We start from the raw sequence: 23534 nt of genomic DNA, 5'->3' as shown, positions 1-23534 counted from the left end.
GCGATGCACATCAACTTTGTTCAGAATGAGCCCTCCAGGGGTGCCTGGCTGGCTCAGTCAGTAGAGCATGTGACTCTTGATCTCAGGGTCATGAGTTCAAATCCCACATTGGGCACGGAGCCTACTTCAAATAAATTCATTAATTAACAAAACATTTAAAAAAAATTTTTTTTAAACGTTTATTTATTTTTGAGACAGAGAGAGACACAGCATGAACGGGGGAGGGGCAGAGAGAGAGGGAGACACAGAATCGGAAGCAGGCTCCAGGCTCTGAGCCATCAGCCCAGAGCCCGACGCGGGGCTCGAACTCGCGGACTGCGAGATCGTGACCTGAGCTGAAGTCAGACGCTCAACCGACTGAGCCACCCAGGTGCCCCCAAAAAACATTTTTTTTAAAAAAGAGCCCTCCAGCCCTACTTCTTTTAAAAATTAAAACATTAAATTCTATTTTTCCCATTAAAAACGCAATGCATGTTCATTAAAGAAAATGTGGAAAGTGCATAAAAGTGAAAGGCATTTGAAAACTTGCCTAGACTTACCACCACTGTTGTTCATAATTTAGGGCAGGGGTGCCTGGGTGGCTCAGTTAAGCATCAAACTTTGGCTCGGGTCATGATCTCACAGTTGGTGAATTCGAGCCCTGCATCGGGCTCTGTGCTGACAGCTCAGAGCCTGGAGCCTGCTTTGGATTATTCTGTGTCTCCCTCTCTCTCTGCCTCTCCCCAGCTTGTGCTCTGTCTCTGTCTCTCAAAAATAAAGATAAAAAAAAATAATAATTTAGGGTAACTTTCTTCCACTCATTTTGCTGCACACACACACACACACACACACACACACACACACAAATACATATTGTATACATCTATATGTATAATTCCACTCTTCTCACTATGTTTTGAAAATACAGCTATTTCTCTGGAAAAACATTCCATGCTCATGGATTGGAAGAATAAATATTGTTAAAATGTCAATACTACCCAAAGCTATCTACACATTCAATGCAATCCCAATCAAAATTCCACCAGCATTCTTCTCAAAGTGGGAACAAGCAATCCTAAAATTTGTATGGAACCACAAAAGACCCCGAATAGCCAAAGTAATATTGAAGAAGAAGACCAAAGCGGGAGGCATCACAATCCCAGACTTTAGTATCTACTACAAAGCTGTAACCATCAAGACAGCATGGTATTGGCACAAAAACAGACACAGAGGCCAATGGAATAGAATAGAGACCCCAGAATTGGACCCACAAAAGTATGGCCAACTAATCTTTGACAAAGCAGGAAAGAACATCCAATGGAAAAAAGACAGTCTCTTTAACAAATGGTGCTGTGAGAACTGGACAGCAACATGCAGAAGAATGAAACTAGACCACTTTCTTACACCGTACACAAAAATAAACTCAAAATGGATGAAGGACCTGAATGTGAGACAGGAAATGATCAAAATCCTAGAGGAGAAAGCAGGAAAAAACCTCTCTGACCTCAGCCACAGCAATTTCTTACTTGACACATCTCCAAAGGCAAGGGAATTAAAAGCAAAAATGAACTATTGGGACCTCATCAAGATAAAAACCTTCTGCACTGCAAAGGAAACAATCAACAAAACTGAAAGGCAACCGGGGCGCCTGGGTGGCTCAGTCGGTTAAGCGTCCGACTTCGGCTCAGGTCATGATCTCACGGTCCGTGAGTTCAAGCCCCGCGTCGGGCTCTGCGCTGACAGCTCAGAGCCTGGAGCCTGCTTCGGATTCTGTGTCTCCCTCTCTATCTGACCCTCCCCTGTTCATGCTCTGTCTCTCTGTCTCAAAAATAAATAAACATTAAAAAAAATTTTTTAAAAAACTGAAAGGCAACCAACGGAATGGGAAAAGATATTTGCAAATGACATATCAGACAAAGGGCTAATATCCAAAATCTATAAAGAACTCACCAAAATCCACACCCGAAAAACAAATAATCCAGTGAGGAAATGGGCAGAAGACATGAATAGACACTTTTCTAAAGAAGACATCCAGATGGCCAACAGGCACATGAAAAGATGCTCAACGTCACTCTTTATCAGGGAAATACAAATCAAAACCACACTCAGCTATCACCTCATGCCAGTCAGAGTGGCCAAAATGAACAAATCAGGAGACTATAGATGCTGGCGAGGATGTGGAGAAACGGGAACCCTCTTGCACTGTTGGTGGGAATGCAAACTGGTGCAGCCACTGTGGAAAACAGGGTGGAGGAGGTTCCTCAAAAAATTAAAAATAGACCTACCCTATGACCCAGCAATAGCACTGCTAGGAATTTACCCACGGGATACAGATGCTGACGCAACGGGGCACTTGTACCCCAATGTTTATAGCAGCTCTCAACAATAGCCAAATTATGGAAAGAGCCTAAATGTCCATCAATTGATGAATGGATGGTTTATATACACAATGGAATATTACATGGCAATGAGAAAGAATGAAATCTGGCCTTTTGTAGCAATGTGAATGGAACTGGAGAGTGTTATGCTAAGTGAAATAAGTCATACAGAGAAAGTCAGATACCATATGTTTTTACTCATATGTGGATCCTGAGAAACTTGAAGACCATGGGGGAGGAGAAGGGGTGGAAAACGTTACAGAGAGGGAAGGAGGCAAACCATAAGAGTCTCTTAAATACTGAGAACAAACTGAGGGTTGATGGGGGGTGGGGGAGAGGGGAAAGTGGGTGATGGGCATTGAGAGAGCACCTGTTGGGATGAGCACTGGGTGTTGTATGGAAACCAATTGGACAATAAATTATTTTTAAAAAGAAAATACAGCTATATCTCATAAATATGTGTTATTATTAACACATCACAGGTTTGTTGTTTATTAAATAATTTAATAGATACATTTTTTAAAGGTCCCTGTTTAAATTTCTAATATAATAAATGTATATAGATATGTCCCATCCAAGCAAAAGCTCTCTGGGGTCTTCAATAATTTTTAAAAGTGTAAAGAGATCCTGAGACTAAAGGCTTGTGAACTTCTCTTGAAAGATGTTGGGGCTCAAGATATGGGTGTATCAGCTTTAAAACTTATAGCTGGGGCTCCTGGGTGGCTCAGTCGGTTCAATGTCTGACTTCAGCTCAGGTCATGATTTCACCATGAGTTCAAGCCCCGCGTCGGGCTCTGTGCTGACAGCTCACAGCCTAGAGCCTTCTTCGGACTCTGTGTCTCTTAGCTCTCTGCCCTTCCCCTGCTCGTACTCTGTCTCTGTCTCTGTCTCTCTCTCTCAAAAATAAAATAAAACGTTAAAAAAATTTTTTTAAACTTATAGCCATAACTCAGAGATGTTGGATCTCAAGATGTGGGTGTACCAGATTTAAAATTTATCAGCCAGACCTTAGATATGCAGTGAGGATTCTGTTGCCTGTGTCCACCTTCCTCCTTCTCCAGTCCGTATTAACCCACCCACCCCATGGTGGTGATCGCAGTTGGGGCTTTCTCAGAGAGAGATAGAGATAGAGATAGAGATAGAGATAGAGATAGAGATAGAGATAGAGATAGAGATATATAGGAGCAGACGGAAGGAGAGACAGAATCCTAAGAAGGCTCCACGCCATCAGCCCAGAACCCAATGTGGGCCTCGAACCCATGAACCATGAGATCATGACCTGATCCACAGAGAGTGGGATTGAAAAAATAACCCTTTCATGTGGGAGGGAGATTCGGGTGGGAGTTGTTTATCATGCTAGCATAATCCAGCCTAACCTGCCTGATTCAATGACTCTGTGTCATAATTACTAAAAAGATTGAGATTCTCCAGGAAAAGCTCCCTTAGCAGGTTCCTTCTCCTTATCTCACCACAGCCGCCATCTTGACCCCCCCCCCCCCCCCCCCCGCCAAAACCTTCAGAAGAAGTCAAGAGTTTCCTCCTCCTGTGCTCCTCCTATGCCGAAGGGGATGAATCTTGTTCTGCGACCATGTCCTGACCCGATTCTCCTTTCTCTTCATATTTTCACACCCTCAAGTTTGTGCAGTCTTTAAAGATTCTCATTCAACCCTATAGTGCCTTCCAATAGTCACATATTTTCCCTTCTACTAACCTTTCCTATGGATTATACACCCTGCCTCAAGTTTTCTCATCGTTTCCTAAATACCTAATCCGTTTTTGTTTTAACCTCTTCACTGAAGCTGGTTGCCTAAATTGTTTGTTTTCACAGACCAAGGCTACTCTGAGCCCTTGAATTCCAAGTTTTTCCTCTAAACATAGAGTTATAGGATTTCAAAATGGGGGGGGGGGGCAGGCAGAATGATATGCTTCTCTAACATGCATAGAATCACCTAGGGATCTTGCTAAAAGGCAAATTCTGGGGCCCCGTCCCCAGAGATTCTGATTCAGTTAGGTCTAGGGTGGGAATCAATAATCTGCAGTACAGCGAGCTCCCAGCGGGTACCAACATTGCCGCTGGATTAGCCGACAGCTGGATTAGCCAACAGCTTTTCATTTTCTCCAAGTCTGAAAACTGATGTAGGGACGGTTGTCCCTTAAATAGCAGAGGAGATCCTCTCCTCTTTGGTTGCCGCGATGAACCAGTGGGTGCAGCTCTTATAAATGATCCAAGAAGGAATCCCTAAGGTACACAGAGTTGGGAATGAGGGCAGTGGTCCTCGTCTTCTACCCTCGACACCTATCTCCAGAGCTCAGACTTGGGGTTGGGAATTAGGCTGGAGACAAAACAACTTCTTGCCTCTTTGCGGGGAGATCCCTGGTCCTGAAACACACTTTCGAGCTCTGTTTCTATGGGCAAACACGTCAGAAGAATGCGCCGTTGAGAACTTTCTGTGACAGTGCGTTCTTCGGGATTTTTCTTTTCTTTTCTTTTTTTTTTAAACAACCAAGTTTTTGATTTGGGGAAGTCACAAAAAGTTAAGTTAAAGGGAAGGGACCTTATACTTCCTCTAGCTTAATACCTTTCCTTTCTAGCTATCTTGTTGACGCAGGGTAGATATGCGGGTGACCGGAAAGATGCTATCTGGTATGCAGTGGCTCCAGCCAAGGATCTGCATTCCTGCCATCACCCCACCCTTATGCCAGGACTAGTGCCCGCCGAGCTCACCGAGTCCCTGCAAAACCTTGACAAAGCTACAGAAGCAGATACTAAAACCGCTGAGAATGCTTTTAGGGATTCAGAGTGGCATGGCCCACTCACTCTGTTCTAGAAGAGAACGTTGAGATTTGACGGGCGGAAATAAGTCAAGGCCACACAGCAAAATGCTGGCATAGCCAGGACAATGAGCAAGGTTTCCTGACTCCCAGTCCAGCGCTCTCAGACTACGTCCTATTTCTCACGGGACGGACAGGATCGAGGAAGACAGCAGGATGGGCTATTGCCAAGTTCATTTAGGACCTAGAGGTCCTGATAGAAGTTGAGTGTTGTTTTGTAATAATTCAGTGATCACGTCTTTCAGATATGGCAAGGACCTCTGAGTCTAATATCCCCAATTAGGATGAGGGTCCCAAGGCCCAGACGAATCCTTGGTACACAAGTTACCAATCCCTCCTTCTGGAGCTTTCAAGGCACTCATTCCTAACCTCTGCTCTTTCAGATTTGTCGACTCCTGACACACTGGAGCCTAGTGAGTGTCCTTAATTTTCTTGGTAGAATCTTGAAGGAAAATCCTTCTTACTCCTTCCTAAGGGTCCCGAGCTTCCCTCTCATGCTCAGTCAGAGAGGAGAAGGATCAGTGTCTAAAGTGACATCGGAGGTGAAAAGCTGTGGGAGGCTCCTGGCATTCCTGTGCTCCCAACGTGAGTCTCCCCTGGCTTGGCTTATTGATGACAGCATAGTATGACCTCATTTATTCAAAATTAGTGACAACCGGGATGGGCTAAGTTGAGGTTTACCTTGGAGAATCAAAGAGAAAATGTCAAATAAATTATTCAAGTTAATGATATTTTATCTATTTATTTCTAATTTGTGTTTATTTGAAGAGAGAGAGAATCCCAAGCAGACTCCGCACTGAGTGTTGAGCCCAACATGGGGCTTGATCCCACAAACCGCGAGATCATGACCTGAGCCAAAATCGAGTCCGACGCTCAACCCATCGAGCCACGCAGGCGCCCCCTAGTGTTAATGATATTTAAGGAGGGCTATTTAACCTATTTAAGGGAAGATTCTTTCAAAATATTTTCCAAATACCATTTAAAGCGTATCTAGGGCTCTCTGACCCATACCTCTTGACAATTTTTAAATTAATTACACATTAGTCTTACCTGTTCAATAATTAAAAAAAACTCTCCTGAGATTTTTCTATTAGGGAACACGTTTTCGGTCTAATTTAGTCATTATACATGTATGTAAGTGTTGTTATTAAATTATACTTCTCTAAAAACATTCTGGAATTCAGAATTTTGTTTTCCCTTAGGTTTCCTTTCAATATCGAGTATAGATTAGTGAAGCTTTTCTATATGTGTGTGCATGCATTTGCTATGGTCATCATAGAGACATTGTGACTTAGGAGCAATGCATTGTAGTAACAGTTGTTATAGTGAGCAAAATACATTTCAGAATATGTGTGGTTATGTGTTATTAAATATTAGAATAGTAAACAGGTTTGTAACTCCATTTTAAGTGAGGAATGCCATTGGCAGGAGATAATAAAGGGAATTTTTTAAATAGTATAGCTATTGATATTTCTTTTTTTAAGATTTATTTATTTTTGAGAGGGAGAGAGAGTGAGCAAGCAGGGGAGGGGCAGAGAGAGAGGGAGACACAGAATCGGAAGCAGGCTCCAGGCTCCGAGCTGCCAGCACAGAGCCCAATGTGGGGCTCGAACTCACGGACCGTGAGATCATGACCCGAGCAGAAGTCAGAGGCTTAACTGACTGAGCCACCCAGGTGCCCTTAAAGGGATTTTTAAATATAAGCTCAAAACACCCAATGAGAAGAGTTTTAGTTGCGGAGGAGTCAGGCAGTTGGTAAGAGAGTATAATTCACTGTAGATTCTAGGAAGCATGGCGTTGCCGAAGTTGGCCAAAGACCATGTCCTGTTTGGCACAACTTTGCTTGCTGAACCTGAGCCCACCAGTATCTAGGTTATGGTGAAAAACTCAGACACACAGAACAACAGATGACCTTAGCAGCAGCAGTGAATATGTGCCAAAGAAAATAATATTAAAAAACGGGTCCGGAGAAAAAGGGTCTTGAGCAAGACTCCAAATCGAAATCAATTTTCATGGTGCCGCTTGATTGTCTGGTTTGGTCGGCATGGATATTAAACCACGGATACTCTAACCACCTATGCTACCTACAAGAACTCACGGTAAAAGCAAACTAGGACCTCATGGCTAAAAACAATAGCACCAGAGTCGATGCACATGGCTACAAAGTGATCGCTTCTAATTCTGCTTTGAATTAGCATACCTTGTCCGCTGACATCGTCCTAAGCCTTCCTCCCTGCATTCCTTTGGCTCACTGTCTTTAAAAGCATTCTTAAGGCCAAATTTGAACATCATACAATCCGCCCCTGGTAATGATACAGTTGGATGATTTCTAGTACATTTATACAGTTGGTGGCATCGCCCTAAGATGCTTCCCTCACTCTCTATGCAGTCAACTCTTGCTTCTGCCCCCGTATCCAGTGATCTGTGTTCCTTTGTGATTAATAAAAACATTTCTAACGTTAATTTATTTTTGAGAGAGAGAGTGCGAGTGGGAGAGGGCCAGAAAGAGGGCGACAGAGGATCCAAAGCAGGCTCTGAGCAGTGAGGGCAGAGCCCGATGCGGGGCTCGAGTTCACAAACTGTGAGATCATGACCTGAGCCGAAATCAAGAGTCGGCCGTTTAACCGCCTGAGTCACCCAGGTGCCCCTCCTTTGTGGTCTTTTAATTATCTTCCGTTACGGCTCTATGTTTGTAAAAACAAGCACGTTGGCCATTTTAAGAGACACAGGTTATGTTGAAACGGCTTTATTATTTCTTTTAATCCATAAATATCTGTTACTGACAAAAGTGGAAAAATCCTTAAGACTAAATCTTACTAAAGGGATACCTGTTTACAGTACATATAGAATGTGCTTTGACAAGTAAGTGAATGCTAAGATCTGTACAGAAACAGCAGGTGCATGAGCACTGCTCATCGTGAAGCTTCCTTACAAGGAACGGAGAAACTGTGTAAAGGTACAGATAGAAAGGTATTTTTCATCAGTACTACCATATAATAAACACGGAATCCATAAATTGGGCTAATGCGTATAAATGTTCATTAATCCCCCCACACACCTTAGGAAATTGTGTCCCCAAACTAAAAATATTACAGTAAGAATTGCTTTTTATTAGAGAATTTCAAGAATTCTTTACTACAAAATGTCTAGTTGAGTTACAGAACTAGAGGAATATTTGCCACTACGAAGCAAATGAACAAGTCCTCTCGTGGAGTGGTATTCCGGGGCACAGCAGGAGTGGGCAGCAAAGTTGGGGGGGGGGGTTCTTCCCCTCCCTCGGGAGGGAAGGTGTTAAGGAAACATACGACGCCATTTCTCTTACGGATGGGAGGTTGATGGGTTGGCCGATTTACAAGATGGGTTTGATGTTGCAGACTTGCACCATCAGCTCTTGCTTCGCAAGCTTTCACCAGGAGGACGGTAGTGTCACCAGGAGGGGCTGGAAAAGCACTAGCCTGGGGTGAGTGCCCACCTCCTAGCCGCCCAGGGCATGATGCCTCCCCCTCTTCCAGTGGGAATGGAGCCCAGTGTCCAGACTCGGTCTTCAGGACCCGGTTCTGGAGTCAGAACATCCATTTCAACACGGACCTTTTGCCGTGTGTTCTCCTCTGTGGCTTGAAATGCATTTCCAAGCTGTCCTCAAATACAAACCTGACACCCCTGTGGGGCACCCTCTGGGCCTGTCTCCTCCAGCCTGGCCTCTCTCTGAAGTCAGAACCGCCTCCCTCCAGCTTCAAGGACCACATCACAATGAACACTTCAAATTCGGAATGCCTCAGTGACACAGACACCCGGGATAATTTAGATGTGTCCATACGAGAGGGCTTTTGTGAACGCTGTTGGTAACCTGTTGAACGGGTAGGGCCTTACCCCTGCAGGTATGAGCATCTCTGGGTGGCCGAGACCATGGAGCTCACCTCAAGACTCTAGCGAGGGGGCTAGTGGCCACCCAGGGCATCTGAGGATGTCATCATGGGGCAGGCGTTATGTGTGCAGCTCATTTGAGGTGGGGAGGAACGTGAAGAAAGGAGGGGGTGCCAATGGGGAATGAAGGCCCTAGGACGTAAGAGCTGGATGAAACTTCAAAGCTCACCTAGTCAAAGCCCCTCGTTCTACAGATGGGAAACTGAGGCACTGAGAGGGAACATGACTCGTCCTTGGTCACACAGCAAGATGGAGACAAAGCCATGTCCCCAAGAGCCTTAGCCCTGTGCTTTTCCCTCCTGTGGCATGCTGCCTTGTGAAATTAAATATAGAGCCCAGGAAGACCTATCTTTCATATTGAGTCTGTCATTAAAATGCTGCATTTATAAAAAATAACATTTGAAAACCCTGAAAAATACTTCATTAAAACACAACAAGCTTCCTTGAAAATACTCCAGAGCAAAATGTCCCAGGTTCAGGGAGGACAGTGGAAGGAATGTCTGTGGGAGGTGACATGTCAACTCTTCTCAGAGCAGGTGGTGATGTCTAGGGTCCAGGTCACCAGCAGCCCCTTCAGACGACCTCGGGTCAAGTCCACACTTGTGTGGATGGAATCTGAGGATGGAAGGAAGGCTGGTGGCCAAGCATCTCTGAAGAAAAATGGATTTTTTGGTGGCAGGGCTACTGGTAATGGAGATTTCTCCACGCCTGGAGAGTCATGAGGCTCTCACGTCTTTTGAGAGAAAGGGGGAAAATCCGTGACACATACGAGCAGGACAGATGTAAGCAAGGTGGCAGAGTGGCCGAGAGCCACCAAGGATATGAATCTTTGGCCAGAACAGGAGCCTCTGGGCTCGTGGCAGGCTGGGCAGGAGCTTCAGGGAATTTCCAGCTGCAGAAACCAAAGCTGACCTTCAAACCATGATGTCTCCGACAGGCCAGCTTCTCTCCCTAACCTCCCAAAGATCAGAGAGGTAGAGCCCTTGGCTGCATGGCCTGGAGAATCATCTTGTGGGGGCAGGAGGTGAAGGATAAACCAATGAGGCCAACAGAAGTCTTGAAGAATGTGTCATTCCTTGCTTGTTTTCACCGAGGGCTCTAAGTTTTAGAACTTAGAGGACAGCAGGATGGAGGTAAACAAATTAGGGATGGAGGGAGACAAATGGAGGAAGAGGGCAGGGCCAGGGAGTTGAGAGGAGGGAAAAACTGGAAATGGCATAGAAGACTGAGGTTAAAATAGGAGTTTCTGGGTGTGAGAGTGGAAAGAGGGGAGAAATTTGAGCTAAGGGGAAAGTCTGGAACTTTCACCCAAGGCACTGGGGAGTCCCGAGGGTACGACTCCAGTCTGGGGGATCCAGGAATTCTTGGGAAATCCTTTGTAACCTACGAACTTATGGAGCCAAGAGTTAACTGGAAGAAGCAAGACGGGAAAGGCGGAAGGGCATGAAGGATGGCGAGAGCTTCACTGCCATCAAAGACCAAGGGGACCTGTGAGATCCTTCAGGGCAGGAGAGAGCCTATGCAGAGCCCCATCCATTCCCACCGGAGCAATGGAGACACACACAGAGACCACAACAAGCAGAAGGAAGTTGAGGGCTCTGAGCTGCCCTTGCTGGGAAAGGAGGGCTTTCACCACGGGGACGGATGGCCCTTCTATGCCTAGTGGTGCTAGTGGCCACCAGCCTGGTGGGGCTGGCAGTCAGGGTATCTGGGTTCCAGCCCAGAACCTTCTCTTACCTGTTATGTGAGCTTGCCTGGTCATGTGGCTTTGCTTGTTCTGCAAACGTGGATGGGCAGTTGAATAAATGAGATGTTTCTGTATCCCAGTGAAGACATAATTTTATGGATTTTTAAATGGGGGACTGAATTGGAGCAAGTTTGTAGACTTCTCTCTTTCTCCTTCTTTCCTTCCTTCCTTCCTTCCTTCCTTCCTCCTTCCCTCCCTCCCTTCCTCCTTTTCTCTTCCTTCCTTCCTTCCTTCCTTCCTTCCTCCTGCCCTCCCTCCCTCCTTTCCTTTCTTCCTTCCTCCCTCCACTCCTTCCTTCTTTCTTTCTTTCCTTCCTCCCTTCCTTCCTGACCCAAGTGAGAAGCAGAAGAATAATTTAAATAAAGTAAACATTAGGTAGGATTTTCTGATCTGACCGACAGCAGAGGTTTTGAACCAGACAGCAATAAGGCTGGGATGAGAAATGCTTTGGAATCAACCTATCAAACAACCCCTGAGACAGACAGACAGGCAGACAGACAGGGCATGGGAGAAGCATCATGCTGACGGCTGCAGAACTCAGTGCCAAGATGCTTCTGACCCGGGATGAGATCAGGTTTCTGGTTCGGCGTGTGTATGTGTGCAGACACCTGGGGAGGGGATGTTCACCCTTTCCCCTCCGCACCAGCAGGCAGCCTTAGAGGGGAGGCTGGATTAGAGGACAGTGGGTTTAGGGGGACCAGCTGTGAGAGGTACACTTTCGTCTCTGGGAGTGCCCTACTGCTCCATTTAGATTGGCTTCCTCCCCCCAGCCCTCTTAGCCTTGCCTTCCAGAACAAACGCTCATAAAACCTTGGGGACCAGCCCCTTGAGAAGGTTTATGTGTTTGTAGGGGAGGAAAGCAGAGAGTGATCCCTGTCCTCACAGCCTCACAGTCTCAGTGATGCTCCCCCAGTGGGGAAGCTGAGAGCTGTGTTCACCACCTCCAGCCTTAATCCCCTCATGATGAGCCTTGAGGGGGAGACAAGAGCTTTGGAATTCTTGAAATAAGTAAAAGGACTCAGTCGATTGAGTTTTCGGTGGATCGTAGACGTGGTGAGATTAAAAATTCCAAGGGCTGACGCTGGCGGGGGGGGGGGGGGGGGTTCTTCCTGCCCGACCCCCGTGTTAAAGGACCATACATGTTGTATGCAGAACTGGGGGAACCTAAAACCCCAGTTTAAGGTCATTGCTTTTGGAGTCTGAGTGTGGCGACAGTCGTATATTTTTGTATCATACCTTTACCTGCCAGTCTGGGGCTGATTCCCCGCGCCCCAGCCCAAGGAAGTGCCCTGGCCCTGAGAATGGGGGAGACCTTCTCTCCCCCCAGGCTCTGGTCTTCGGGAGTTGGATGCTGCTTAGTTCACGGTTCACTCTCCAGGAGGCTGTTACACCCTGCCCACTGCCCACGTTGGAGGCAGAGAAGGGGCTGAGATGGGCTGGCAGGGGCCAGTCCCCCAATAGAGCTGAAGGCCTGGGTCCGCCCGGTGCCCGAGTACCCCCTGCAGGGGAAGGGTGGGGAGCTGCCCAGTTAACCCCCAGACCCAGAGCCCTGGAGTAGCATTGTCTGCATTTGCCAATGGGTCTCTGTTGCTTTGATCCAGAAGAGGCACTGGTCTGAAGCAGCAACAGCCAGGAGAGAGAAATGGAAGGGGAGGGGGAGTGGGGAGGGGGCAGGGGGAGTGGGGAGGGGGCAGGGAGAAGGAGCACTGAACAGAGAAGGGGCCAAGCGGGTGGGCAGCGGTGGGGAGAGAGGGGTGGGCACGGTTCAAGGCCACTGCCTGGGGTCCTCCAACACTGGGGGCCAAGCCACCCTCCCTAGAGGCCTCTGCCTCAGCCTGCGCCTTGGGAGACAGGCAGAGCCCGGGGCGATGGGGATGGCGAGCCCCTGAGGCCCCGGGGCATCACAGTGGCTCTCCCCACCTTCTGCTCTCTGGCCACGGGCAGAGAGGCCTCTGGGGAGCAGAGCAAAGGAGGGGAAGGCAGGCCTGAGTGTCGGCCATAGTTCAGACCTAGAGGCCTGGAGGAAGGGTGGACATAGGTTGATGGGGAGGATACCCCCAAAGTCCCTGTACCCCATTGTGACTTTCCTCTGGGTGGGCTCCAGCAAAGCCCCAGAGAGCTCGGGGGCCACACGCCTAGAGCCCGAGGAGGGGGTCGGTGGGGGGGCGGGGGCTGCAGGTGGGGCAACCAGCTAGAACTGGGTTGGGGGGGGTTCCCCACAACGGGGGAGGCAGCTGAAGAAAGGGAACCCCTCCCTATCCTGGGGCTTGGGGGAGGGGCGCAGGACAGGCGGAAGGGCCACTCGGTGGGGACCAGAGAGTTCCAGCAGGCAGAAGAGAACGTTATTGTGCTTATGGACACAGCAGCTCCCTGGCTCTGAGAGAGCAAGCAGACAGTTTGTAGGCACTAGAAGATTTCTGTGATGCGGTCGAAGGGAAATGAATGAGACCAAGTAGCCTATTTGGTCAGCCCGTTGACTGCACCTGCTGGCCAGTCCAAACCCAGGGGATGGGGGGCTTGGGACCAAGGTCAGGCCAGGGTCTCTCGGCCGACAGAACCTGCAGGGGGGGAGGGACATGGGGCTGAAGGGAGTTAGTGGTGGTGGGGCGGGGCGGGGGAGGCGGGGCTGGGGCCTAGCCCCTCCCCTCACTCCCCTGGATGCTTCTGGAAGAGTGAGAGAGATCGCTCTAGATCCCAGGTGTGAGTGTGCCCGGCCAGGCCACCGGGGCCGTGTCTCCCGGCGTATGGCTTTCTGGGCAGAGGCGGCCCGCCCCCACCTCCTGCAGACGGGACAAGGCAGGGCGGCCACACGCGGCTAGGGGCTCCGCTCCCGGCCCCGCCCCGCCCCGCCCCGCCCGGCCAGTCACACGGTCACTTCCGTCTTGCTGGCCGTGTAGCAGGTGTGGTGGCCCGGGATGTAGTGCAACTGCTCCACCGTGTTGTGTCTGCGGGAGGCGAAGGCCTGGCGCCTGGCGGCCGTCTGGCTCTGGCCCAGGGTGGCGTAGGAGTTATTGGAGGCACTGGGATGGGAGTGCATCTTGGTCATGCGGTAGCGGTCCAGCACGGGCGTGGACACAAAGACGTCCGTGTGCGAGAGGGCCCGCGACAGGGACTGCTCGGGGAAGGCCGTCCGCTCCGGGGACAGCAGCGGGTCCTGGGAGTGCAGGCGCTCCGTGGAGAGCAGCTGCTCGTCGGACAGGATGCGGTCATAGGGCAGGCCGAAGTCGTCGGGCAGGCCCCGCTCTGGGGACAGAACCCTGTCCTGTGACATGGCCCGGATGGGCCGGCGGGGCCGCTCCCGCGGTAAGGGCTTCTGGGACATCTGGATGACATTGAGGGGGAGGGTGCCGCGGGCGGCCAGGTCAGGCAGATGCCGCCGCCTCATGTAATATTCGTCAGCCTCTTTGTCAGCTGGGGAGAGAGACAGACAGAGAGAGAGAGAGAGAGAAAGAGTCAGCTGGGGTGACAGTGTGACAGCACAGCCCAGACGGGTGGAGGAGTGCAAACCAGTCCCCAGGGTCTTGTTAGACGCAGGTTCTGGTTCAGACCTCCTGGCCTGGGCCAGACCTGAGAGTCTGCGTCTCCACCCGGCTCCCAGGCAATGCCGATGCCTCTGGTCTAGGACCACCTTGAGTCTCCAAGGGTGGACGGGCTCCCTCGAGGTCCCCAGGGGGCTCAAGGCACAGTTGATGGCACAGCCAAGCCCCTGAAATCCCGCTTCGACCACACCGTGGTCCTGAGAGAGACCGGGTCTTGCGGAAACCCCCGGGAGGCAGTTGGCGGCCTTCTGAGGAAGTTCAGAGCCTCTCTCCAGGGAAGCCGGGTTGCGGAACCAGACTCCCGCTACAGTGAAGTCGAGACGCTCCGACCAAGAGGCACTCGTGAAAATGCTTAGCTGGTAACTTAGGAACATAGTAACACCCCCCCCTGCGGTGACAGCCAGCCCACAGGAAACCAGCACCCGCCCCCAGTCCCACACACGCCCAGAATCAAGCCTACACCCACGTCGCCTGTGCCCACAACATGGCCAAGGCAGTCCTATATTTGGACTTCGCTCAACGCTCCACCCGTTGTCCCCATCCGGGAGGCCCTCCCACGCTCACACTGACTGCTACACCCTTGAATGTACCTGGGACACACGCGAGCCTGCTTTGGCCCGAATTTCAGGAATGAGGCGTCCTGCGGTTTTCTAAATCTCTGCAGAATGTGGCAATTCTGACTGCTCCCCGGTTTTCCCAGAGAGTCACGGATGGGTAGGTCCTGCCTCCCTCTTCCCCGCCGTTCATCGAGCCCTCGGATCATCAGGGACCCCCGCTTCTAGCCGTAGAAGCTCACCGCGGAGGTGGCTGATGTGGACCCACGGGATGGACTCCGTCAGGGCAGATTACCCCAGAGCGTCAAGTAAAGACTCGGCCCCACAGCTGGGTGGTTATGAAAACAGACCCATGAGGGCATGGAGGCAGGAGGTCCAAGGGTCAGAAAGCTAGGAAAGAAGACCTCTCCTCTTCTTGTTGACCTCTCCATGTGCCTTGTTGACATTGTAATGGGTCTTCATGGGTCTTAAGCCCATCCGTGTTCAGATCCCCCCCCAGACTCAAATGGCAGAGCTGGGACCACCGGAGGAACGGCGCTCCGCGAGGAAACGGGGTGTGTGCATGGGAGAGGGGAGGCTCGGGTTCTCAAGACAGCGTTGGCCGGGTTAGAGAGGGAGCTGGTTTCTGGGCCCTTCCGAAGCCGGGTCTCTGGGAAGGGTCTCGCACAAGGCTGTGGCACTGGTAGCCTCCACTCTAAGGTAAGGTAGAGCATGAGGAATGTGGTTTGAAGATGGCGGGTGCTGGGTGAGGCTGGGGGAAGGCTTTCTCTTGCGGTTAAACTCGTCCGTGGCGCTGCCTCCCACGGGAACGTGGCTCTGATGATTCCGTGGCCTCCACTCTATCTACGGGGACACGGATCCAGGCCATAGCGAACAGACACAAGGGGCTTCCCGTCCGCTCTTCCCAGGCTACACCTTACTCTTTATTCTCGAAACTCCACACCCGTCCCCTCCGGTGTAGGGCAAGAGAGGGAAGCGCAGGAAGGTGTCGCAAAGGCCCCGGAGCAGACCCCAAACGCGAGGTAATGGTACTTACTTAGCCGCTTCAGGGATGAGTACCTGCTGGGGTGGGTCTTCACCGCAGACTCATAGGAGGGGGGCAGGTGGGCCAAGTTCTGGAAGGAGCGGGAGAAGGAGAGGTCATAGGGCTCCGTGGCCGACGTCAGGATGTTGTTCATCCGTGGCTTTTCTGCAAAAGAAGGGGGTGGGGTGCGTCGCGTTGGCGAGGAGGATGGGCCGGCAGGAGGGGAGGATCCGAGTTCTAGCTCTCACTCCCTATCCTGCTTTCCTGGCCCCCCTGTACTAGAACGTGGGTGGTGCTGGTGACTTGGTTTCCCCCATGCTCAGTTCCAGTTGCCTCCAAGGCTAGGGACAAGTGCTGTTTTAGCCGCCGCTGGCCGTGCTGGCGGCCTATCCCTCTTTGAATGACAGACTCCTTCTCCCTGCGCGCCGCTGTGCTTTCTGAGGACAACGTAAGCCTGTTGGAGCTGAGGGCGGTCCTAAAAGTGTGTGAAAGTTCTGTCCTGTCCCTAACAGCTCTCAGGCCCAGGGAGAAAAAAATCTCCGTTGGAAATAGGTGGGGTGACGGTGGTCTCGTCCACGTACTCACAGGACGGGGTCCAGGACCCAGGTTCACCGAGACTCCATCCCACGCTGCCCATGACGTTATTCCGTCCCTCAATGCCAGCCCTCAGGTCCCCCCTTCCGCCTCGAGCCTCCCCAAACCCCGCCCCTGACAGGCCACCTACGAAGCCACTCCCTCCTCCTCCAGTTCCTTCCCCAAAAGTTCTGGGGGCCACGTTAGGAAGAGCACAGGGGTTGGAGGGGGACAGAAGGTGCGGGTGTGGGGGAGGGGGGTGGTTGGGCAGGAAGGAAGCAGGCAGGCATGTCTTGGTGCTTGACTGACTTTCTGAGCCTTAGCAAGAAATCAACAGTGGAAACAGTGGTGCCATTCCCCGAAATGAGGTGGGCAGGTGGCTCTCTCATTGTCCCTCCATACTCTTTGGTTTGGGGCACCCAGAGAAGGGCCAGGCTGTGGCTCCCCACGCCTCTTGGCAGAGAGAGTGCCGAACTCCGGAAGTCAGGAATTCTATGAACCGGGGGACAAAGAGAAGAACTGCCAGGCTTGGTCCAAGGGCAGCCTCACTACAGGGAACTCCCAGCTTCTCTATCCTTCCTGCCTTCACTGGTACCCCTAAACGCTGGGGGTGGAGCCAAGGGAGCCCAGCCAATGAGCTGGCATTCATGCCAGCTCGGTACATATGTGAGGGGGTGAGGGACGCTCTACGTCCCCGAGAGATCAGAACATGCTGTACAGAAAGAGCCTCCCTGGCATGGATCGGGACAGACGCCAGGAAGCGGGGTGGGCAGGAAGCTGGGAGCACTGCTCTCCGGAGCTGGGTGACAGCCACCAGTCCTTTGCTCCTACTGCTTCACTTTCAGTGATGCTGGAGAAAGAAGGAGCTTCCCTCTGCCCGTTGGCATCATCCTGCCACCGAGGGCATTGCTCAGCTCACCCACCTCCAAATGCAACATTTCTGGGTGCTCCTACCCACCCCGCTCTGTCCTCCAATTCATGCTGCTGAGCCAAGGCCAGCTCTTCCTCGCCCTCGGCCTCCACCATGATCACCCCTGCCCCCTTGCTCAGCCTCTCTCTCCTATTGCAATGTCCTTCCTTACTCGTCCTGTGCCCAGATTGGCTCTTCGCTCAAGACTCTCCGCTCCAGCCACGTCACGTCTTTTCAGCCCCCTGTGGCATCTGGTCCTCAAGCCCCTGTTGCCGCTTTCCTAGACAATGCCACGCATTTCCGTGTCTATGTGGTCTCTAATCATTTGACTTGATCTGCTCTGGGGGATCTCCAAAGACTGGAATATCCTTAACAGTAGACACCTTGCTTTCCCATTTGGCCGATGACTTCACCGTGCTTGGCCCAAAATAAGGACCCAGTTAATGCTCTCTGGTTAATCAAGTCGACACAGTCCACCTTCCCTCTTAATAGTCTCGCCGCCAGCTCCTGGGGAAAGCGTAGCCCCCAATGAAGAGACGCGGAGGAAACCTTGCCTCCCCCAGGCTGTGAGCGGCTCACGGGGCAGAGACCGGGTCTCGCCTACCCTCATGCCCCTGCAGCAGGTGGAAAAAGAAGAGAGGAAGAGGAGGGATGAATGGCTCCTTCTGCACCCAGGAGGTGTTAGCTCCTTCTGGAGAACAAGCCTTTCAGAATGTTCAGGAGTGAGCAGAGCACTCCTCGCTCGCCTTTTCGGGCTCCTCTTCCTGCTGCTGCCTCATCACCGTGGGCATCCCCCCCCCAGGCTCTCTGCTTCTGCCTTCTGCTTTTCTCTTTCAGCCTTCCTGCACAGATTGCCCCCACTCGCAGGGCATCGGTTCCTGCCTCCAAAGCGTCACTTACTTACATCTTCAGCTGTAACCTCCCTCCGGGCTTCATGTCTGCATTTCTAGCTGCCTGCTGAATCCTTTTTCTTGAGTCTCCTCTGGTCCCTAGCTTTAGATGTCCAGATCCAAATTCACCATCAACAGCTTCCTCTCCTCCGCACGCTGGCTTGCTTTCCTGACTCCTTAGATTGCCTTGCTAAGAACCCCCATCCTTCTCAATGATCACGGCTCACCATTTTACTCACTGTTGACTCTCGTCAACCATACTCGCCCCGTCACTAAGTTTTCTCGATCCTTTCTCCAAAATATTTTATATCTGAGCCCTTCTTTCTTTTCCCACCGTCCACATCACCACTGGTAGCTGCCGCTTCCTCACTGATCTCTCCAATTTCTTTCAGTTCTGGTTTCCCCTGGTCCCTGCAACCTTAAACATCTTATTAAACTAGCTTTCATCACATATTTCCACTAGGAGCCCAGCACTAGAGGGGGACATCAAAATAGTCCACTTCTGTCTTCCTAATTATAATGCTCAACACCTCAATGCAGAAGCAGAGCACAGTCTCACAAGAGGGTTGTCAGTCTCTCTGCCAAGCGAGCCACATAATTTATCTTTGTTTTGAGTTTCTCTCTCACTAAACTTTAATGATGTTTTCACTCCTTCAGAGCAAAGGCAGCAAAGTGACTGATGGTTCATAATTTCCATGGCTGTCTTATGTTCTACCAAGTTTGGAGCGGGTACCAAAAATAGTTTTACTCTGCAGTGCTAGGTGTTAAGTTTTGATCAGGAGGATGTTATAAGAAGGGCACGTGGGTTTTGTAAACCTCTGGCGCTATGCCCACCCTCCTGTGCTCTCCAACCTTCACCTTCTTCCCCTGTCAGGAGGCTAACGCTCGGATCACCCGGGTTGGTTTTGAGTGTGTTATCAAATCTTAAGTGGTTTGGGGAGGACTGATGGAGTTTATGCCAAGTCGCATGTCATTAGTCAATGGTACCACATGTAGACTTGGGCAAAGGAGCGTGCTTGCTCTTTGCTCTGGACATACGGAATTTATGACTCCAAGAAGTGATCTAGCGTGCACACGAGAATGGGTTAGGAAAGGGTCTCCCTCCTTCCCTTCCGTGGCAGAAGATCACTCTGGTTTCTGAGACAGAACGCTGGGAGACAATGGTCTAAGAGTGGGACTGAGCCACTGTGGGCTCCTTACACCTCCTGAGCTCCAGTGAGTCGTGACCATATGTCTGATGCCTGACGGGAATCAGGAGTCAAGATGGAGCCCCTGGGGATGGGGACGGAACACGGAATGCTCACAGCCATCTCTCACCATGTGTAGGGGTCTGGGTAGCACTGCTTAAAATCGGATGGTTATACTGGCGATCACCTGGAAATCATAGAAAAGAGATTTTTAAAGAAGAGTTCAGGCATTCCATTGTCTCTTCCACATAGCGGCGCCTCTCTTGACGTCTAATGTGCCTCTCTGAGCCAAAGGAAACCCCCCTTATGGGCCTGGGCCCTCTAATGCCCTGGAAATATGAAGGGCAGAAGGCAGTGTATTTGGTGCAAAGAGCCTTCCTCTGCTGTTTGTGTCCCTCTCCTCCTGCATCAGGGCTTCCTCTGTCACCATGGAGACCCGCCCACATCTGTGGATCTGGCTGACCGCAACAGAGGTTTGTTGGGGTGGAGGTGGGTGGAAGAGAAGGATAGAGACTAAGGGGCACTTGACAAGTATACATATATGGGGTGGGGGACTGGCCAGGGGAACTAGACCTTTTTGGGGGGAGGGGGATTGTAGGGCATCGTTAGCCAGGAAGGGGATGCCCTAACTTAAGGTGGTTGCACCTTTATGGGGCTTTGATTTGTCTTGAGTCTTTATACACAGGTGCCTGGGTGCATCCTGAGATGGGGCAAGCTGACGGGAACCGTCAGCTTGGGATCAGGAACCCTGCGTTCTAGGCTCTGTCCTGCCTAGAAATGACACAGCCCAACATTTCAAAAGTCCACATCGATTGAACAAGTCACAAAGTTAATGGAGTCACAGTTGCCAAAGCACAGAGTTCAAGGCAATCTAAGATCTTCTTAGACCCAATAACAGTGTGGTTTTGCCATGAAAACACACTTCATCCCTGTGTTATTGCTTCAAGTCAACATTGTATTTTTGCATCTAATTTTAACTAAAGCGAGGGGAAAAGGGGGCACGTAGCCTTTGCTCTAGTTTATCTAAACCATGGATTACAGCCACGCCATCCTCTTGGGGCTAGAAGATCTGTGTCTGTTTCCTTCTGTCTTGCTATTGGAGCCATCTTTTCTACTGTTGGCCGTAGTCTTTGGTTGCTCACTATAAAGCATTCTCACCAGATAGCTTTTCCTCTTGTATTCTCAACATACTAGTGTTTCATGAAGGCTCTACCTTCTTACCCAGACTGATAGTTCTCAAATTTACACCTCTCATTCGAGGTCTGTCTGGTGTGGAGGGTTGTGGACATGGCCTTGAAATTCCTGCCCTTAGCCCAAACCATGATGTCCCAAAGTTAGCTCATCATCTCATTGCTTTATCCTCCCATGGTCAAGCTTCTGTCTGTCCATGACACTAATGTTCCATGGGCTTGAATGTAAAGCTCCAGTCATGGTCCACCATTTCCCTCCCTTCATCCTCCATAACCAGTGAGTTCCCCAAATCCTGTTCTTACAGTCACCCCGTAAATCCAGGCCTATAATATATCTTTTTGTCCAGATTTCTCTTAGCTCTAGTCTCTGGCCATTTCCAAGACACATCATCCTGGGGACTCCTACTAGACAAAATTTCCCATATGAATGGAATCATGACATTTTTCCTTTGGTTCAGTCCAGACTCTTTAAATAGTCATGGACAACTATCCAGTGGGGGTGTGGGTTTGGGCAACAAGCCAGACTTTCTCACATAAAGATATTCTTCCCTCCCAAGACAGAATATTAAGTTATATCCAGGGGAAAGAAAACATTTGCAAAAGGTTGAATCAATTTTGCACTGGATGTGGATTTAAGCAAGAGGAGAGAATCCAGGAAGGGAGATAATGTATAGATTTTTTTTTTTCTTTTTTTTTGCTTGTCCTCCAGAGGCAAGCAAAAAAAAAAGTTTCATTGCTTTATGGGTTTTTTGGGTTTTTTTTTTTTTGGTATATTTGCTTTTAGGCAGTATGGCAACCTCAAAGAGACAGCTACAAAAAAATGGAAGAACCCAGGTAGAATGGTAGACAGTGGCAGTTACAGAGAAACACTCTTAATCTTACATCTCAGAGCTTAGGTAGCACTGAGGAAAGGGGGATCAATTCAGGTTCAGTTAACAATTCCTGGTCGCCAATAGTGCTCTGCACTCTGTGCTAAAGATGGTCGCATATATTCTTTTTTTTTTTTAACGTTTATTTATTTTTGGGACAGAGAGAGACAGAGCATGAATGGGGGGGGGGGCAGAGAGAGAGGGAGACACAGAATCAGAAGCAGGCTCCAGGCTCTGAGCCATCAGCCCAGAGCCCGACGCGGGGCTCGAACTCACGGACCGCGAGATCGTGACCTGAGCCGAAGTCAGACGCTCAACCGACTGAGCCACCCAGGCGCCCCATAAAGATGGTCGCATATATTCTTAAAATACTAATCTTCATAATGATTTTGATTGGAATATATATTATTGGCCTACCAATTTCCAGACTCTGTCAAAAACTCCTTAAATATCTCATTCGAAGCAGTCCCTGTGTTTCTTTACAGATGAGTTTGCAAGCAGGATAAATGTCTTGAATTTAGATATTTTGTTTACAAGATCAACGTGTTTCCTTTTGTTTGAATCTCACTTCAAATGTTTTGCTGACATTCAGTTTTTTCCTACATTGGCATCAAGAAAAGACATTTAAAGTATGAAGACGAAAATTAAAACTGTCTTAAAGTAACCATCATGACACTTTGTTATATTTCCTTTTGTTTCTCTGCCCCCTTTAAATTACTATGTGTGTGTTTACACACACACACACACACACACACACACACACACAAATATTATAATGAATTACCTTGTGCATTTTTCACTTTGGGGAGAATAGGATTTCAACTTTTAAAATGGAGAAAAATACAATGATTTGATCCTCACATTTGTGCAAAACAACAAATGTGTGAGGTTATTCATTGTGGCATCTTTATAGTAGCAAAGAAAAGGAAGAAACCTAACTGCTCATATGCATATGTACTTAGACACATACAGATAAATATGGATAGTTTCCACATACGTTAGCTTGCTATACACACTACTTTTAACCTGTTTCCTTGATACTTAATGGACAACATGCTTGAATATATTTTCTTTTTTTAAGATTTTTTTACTTTATTTTTTAATTTTATTTTTTAATGTTTATTTATTTTTGAGAGAGAGACAGAACGCGAACAGGGGAGGGGCGGAGAGACAGGGAGACACAGAATCTGAATCAGGGCTCCAAACTGTCAGCACAGAGCCTGACGCAGGGCTTGAACTCACAAACCATGAGATCATGACCTGAGCTGAAGTTGGATGCTTAACCAACTAAGCCACCCAACCACCCCTTAAGGTTTTGTGTTTAAGTAATCTCTACACACAACATGGTGCTCGAATTCCCAACCCCAAGATCAAAAGTCGCAGGCTCCACCAACTGAGCCAGCCAGGTGCCCCTTGAATATATTTTCATGTTTTGAAATATTCCTCAAAAGATTTCATATGGTTTCCCAATAGTAATTCTATAGAATACAGTATATGTATGTCTATAGTTTGTTTAATATGTTCATTTAACAGGTATGGTTAAGCATTCCCCTGTTATTGTATATTTAGATTGTTTAAAAGTTCAATAACGTTCCAGCAAGCAACGTCGAACACTGGTCTTCAATCATGTCTTATTTCCTTAGGCGAATAATAAAAAGCAGTCTTTCTAGGTCAACATACTGCCAACTGCCTGGCCACGTGATAAAGTGGACTGATAGATTTCCTCATACGGAGCCATTTGTCTCTTCCTGGGAATTTCCTTATTTGATTTTGGCGGTATTCTTCCATTACAACACTGGATTCCACTGGCATATGTTTTATTCAATTCCTATATATTCACAAAGAGAGTCTATCTTTTTTTGTGCTAATATATCAAGTGTGTTCATCAAGATAAATGATTTTGTAAAAGCTGGATGAATAGCATCTCACTTTTCTGTG

At 49.3% G+C, this 23534-nt stretch overlaps 1 protein-coding gene across 2 annotated transcripts in view; it reads right to left on the bottom strand.

The window, feature by feature from the left end:
* Positions 1–12082: 12082 nt before the first annotated feature.
* SHISA6 (shisa family member 6) overlaps positions 12083–23534 on the bottom strand; it is a 280044-nt gene continuing 268592 nt past the window's right edge. For both annotated transcript variants that reach the window (XM_060647256.3, XM_060647255.3), the window contains 3 exons: positions 19668–19724; positions 15990–16142; positions 12083–14271 (listed from right to left, as the gene is read on the bottom strand). In XM_060647256.3, the coding sequence (XP_060503239.2) occupies positions 13724–14271; positions 15990–16142; positions 19668–19724 (758 nt within the window). In that variant the 3' untranslated portion in view covers positions 12083–13723. The remainder of the gene's footprint in view (positions 14272–15989; positions 16143–19667; positions 19725–23534) is intronic.

Source organism: Panthera onca, chromosome E1, assembly GCF_046562875.1.
Source record: "Panthera onca isolate mPanOnc1 chromosome E1, mPanOnc1 haplotype 2, whole genome shotgun sequence".
Classification (NCBI taxonomy): Eukaryota; Metazoa; Chordata; class Mammalia; order Carnivora; family Felidae; genus Panthera; species Panthera onca.
The sequence above is the reverse complement of the archived record's forward strand: the minus strand, read 5'-3'. Positions and strand labels throughout refer to the sequence as shown.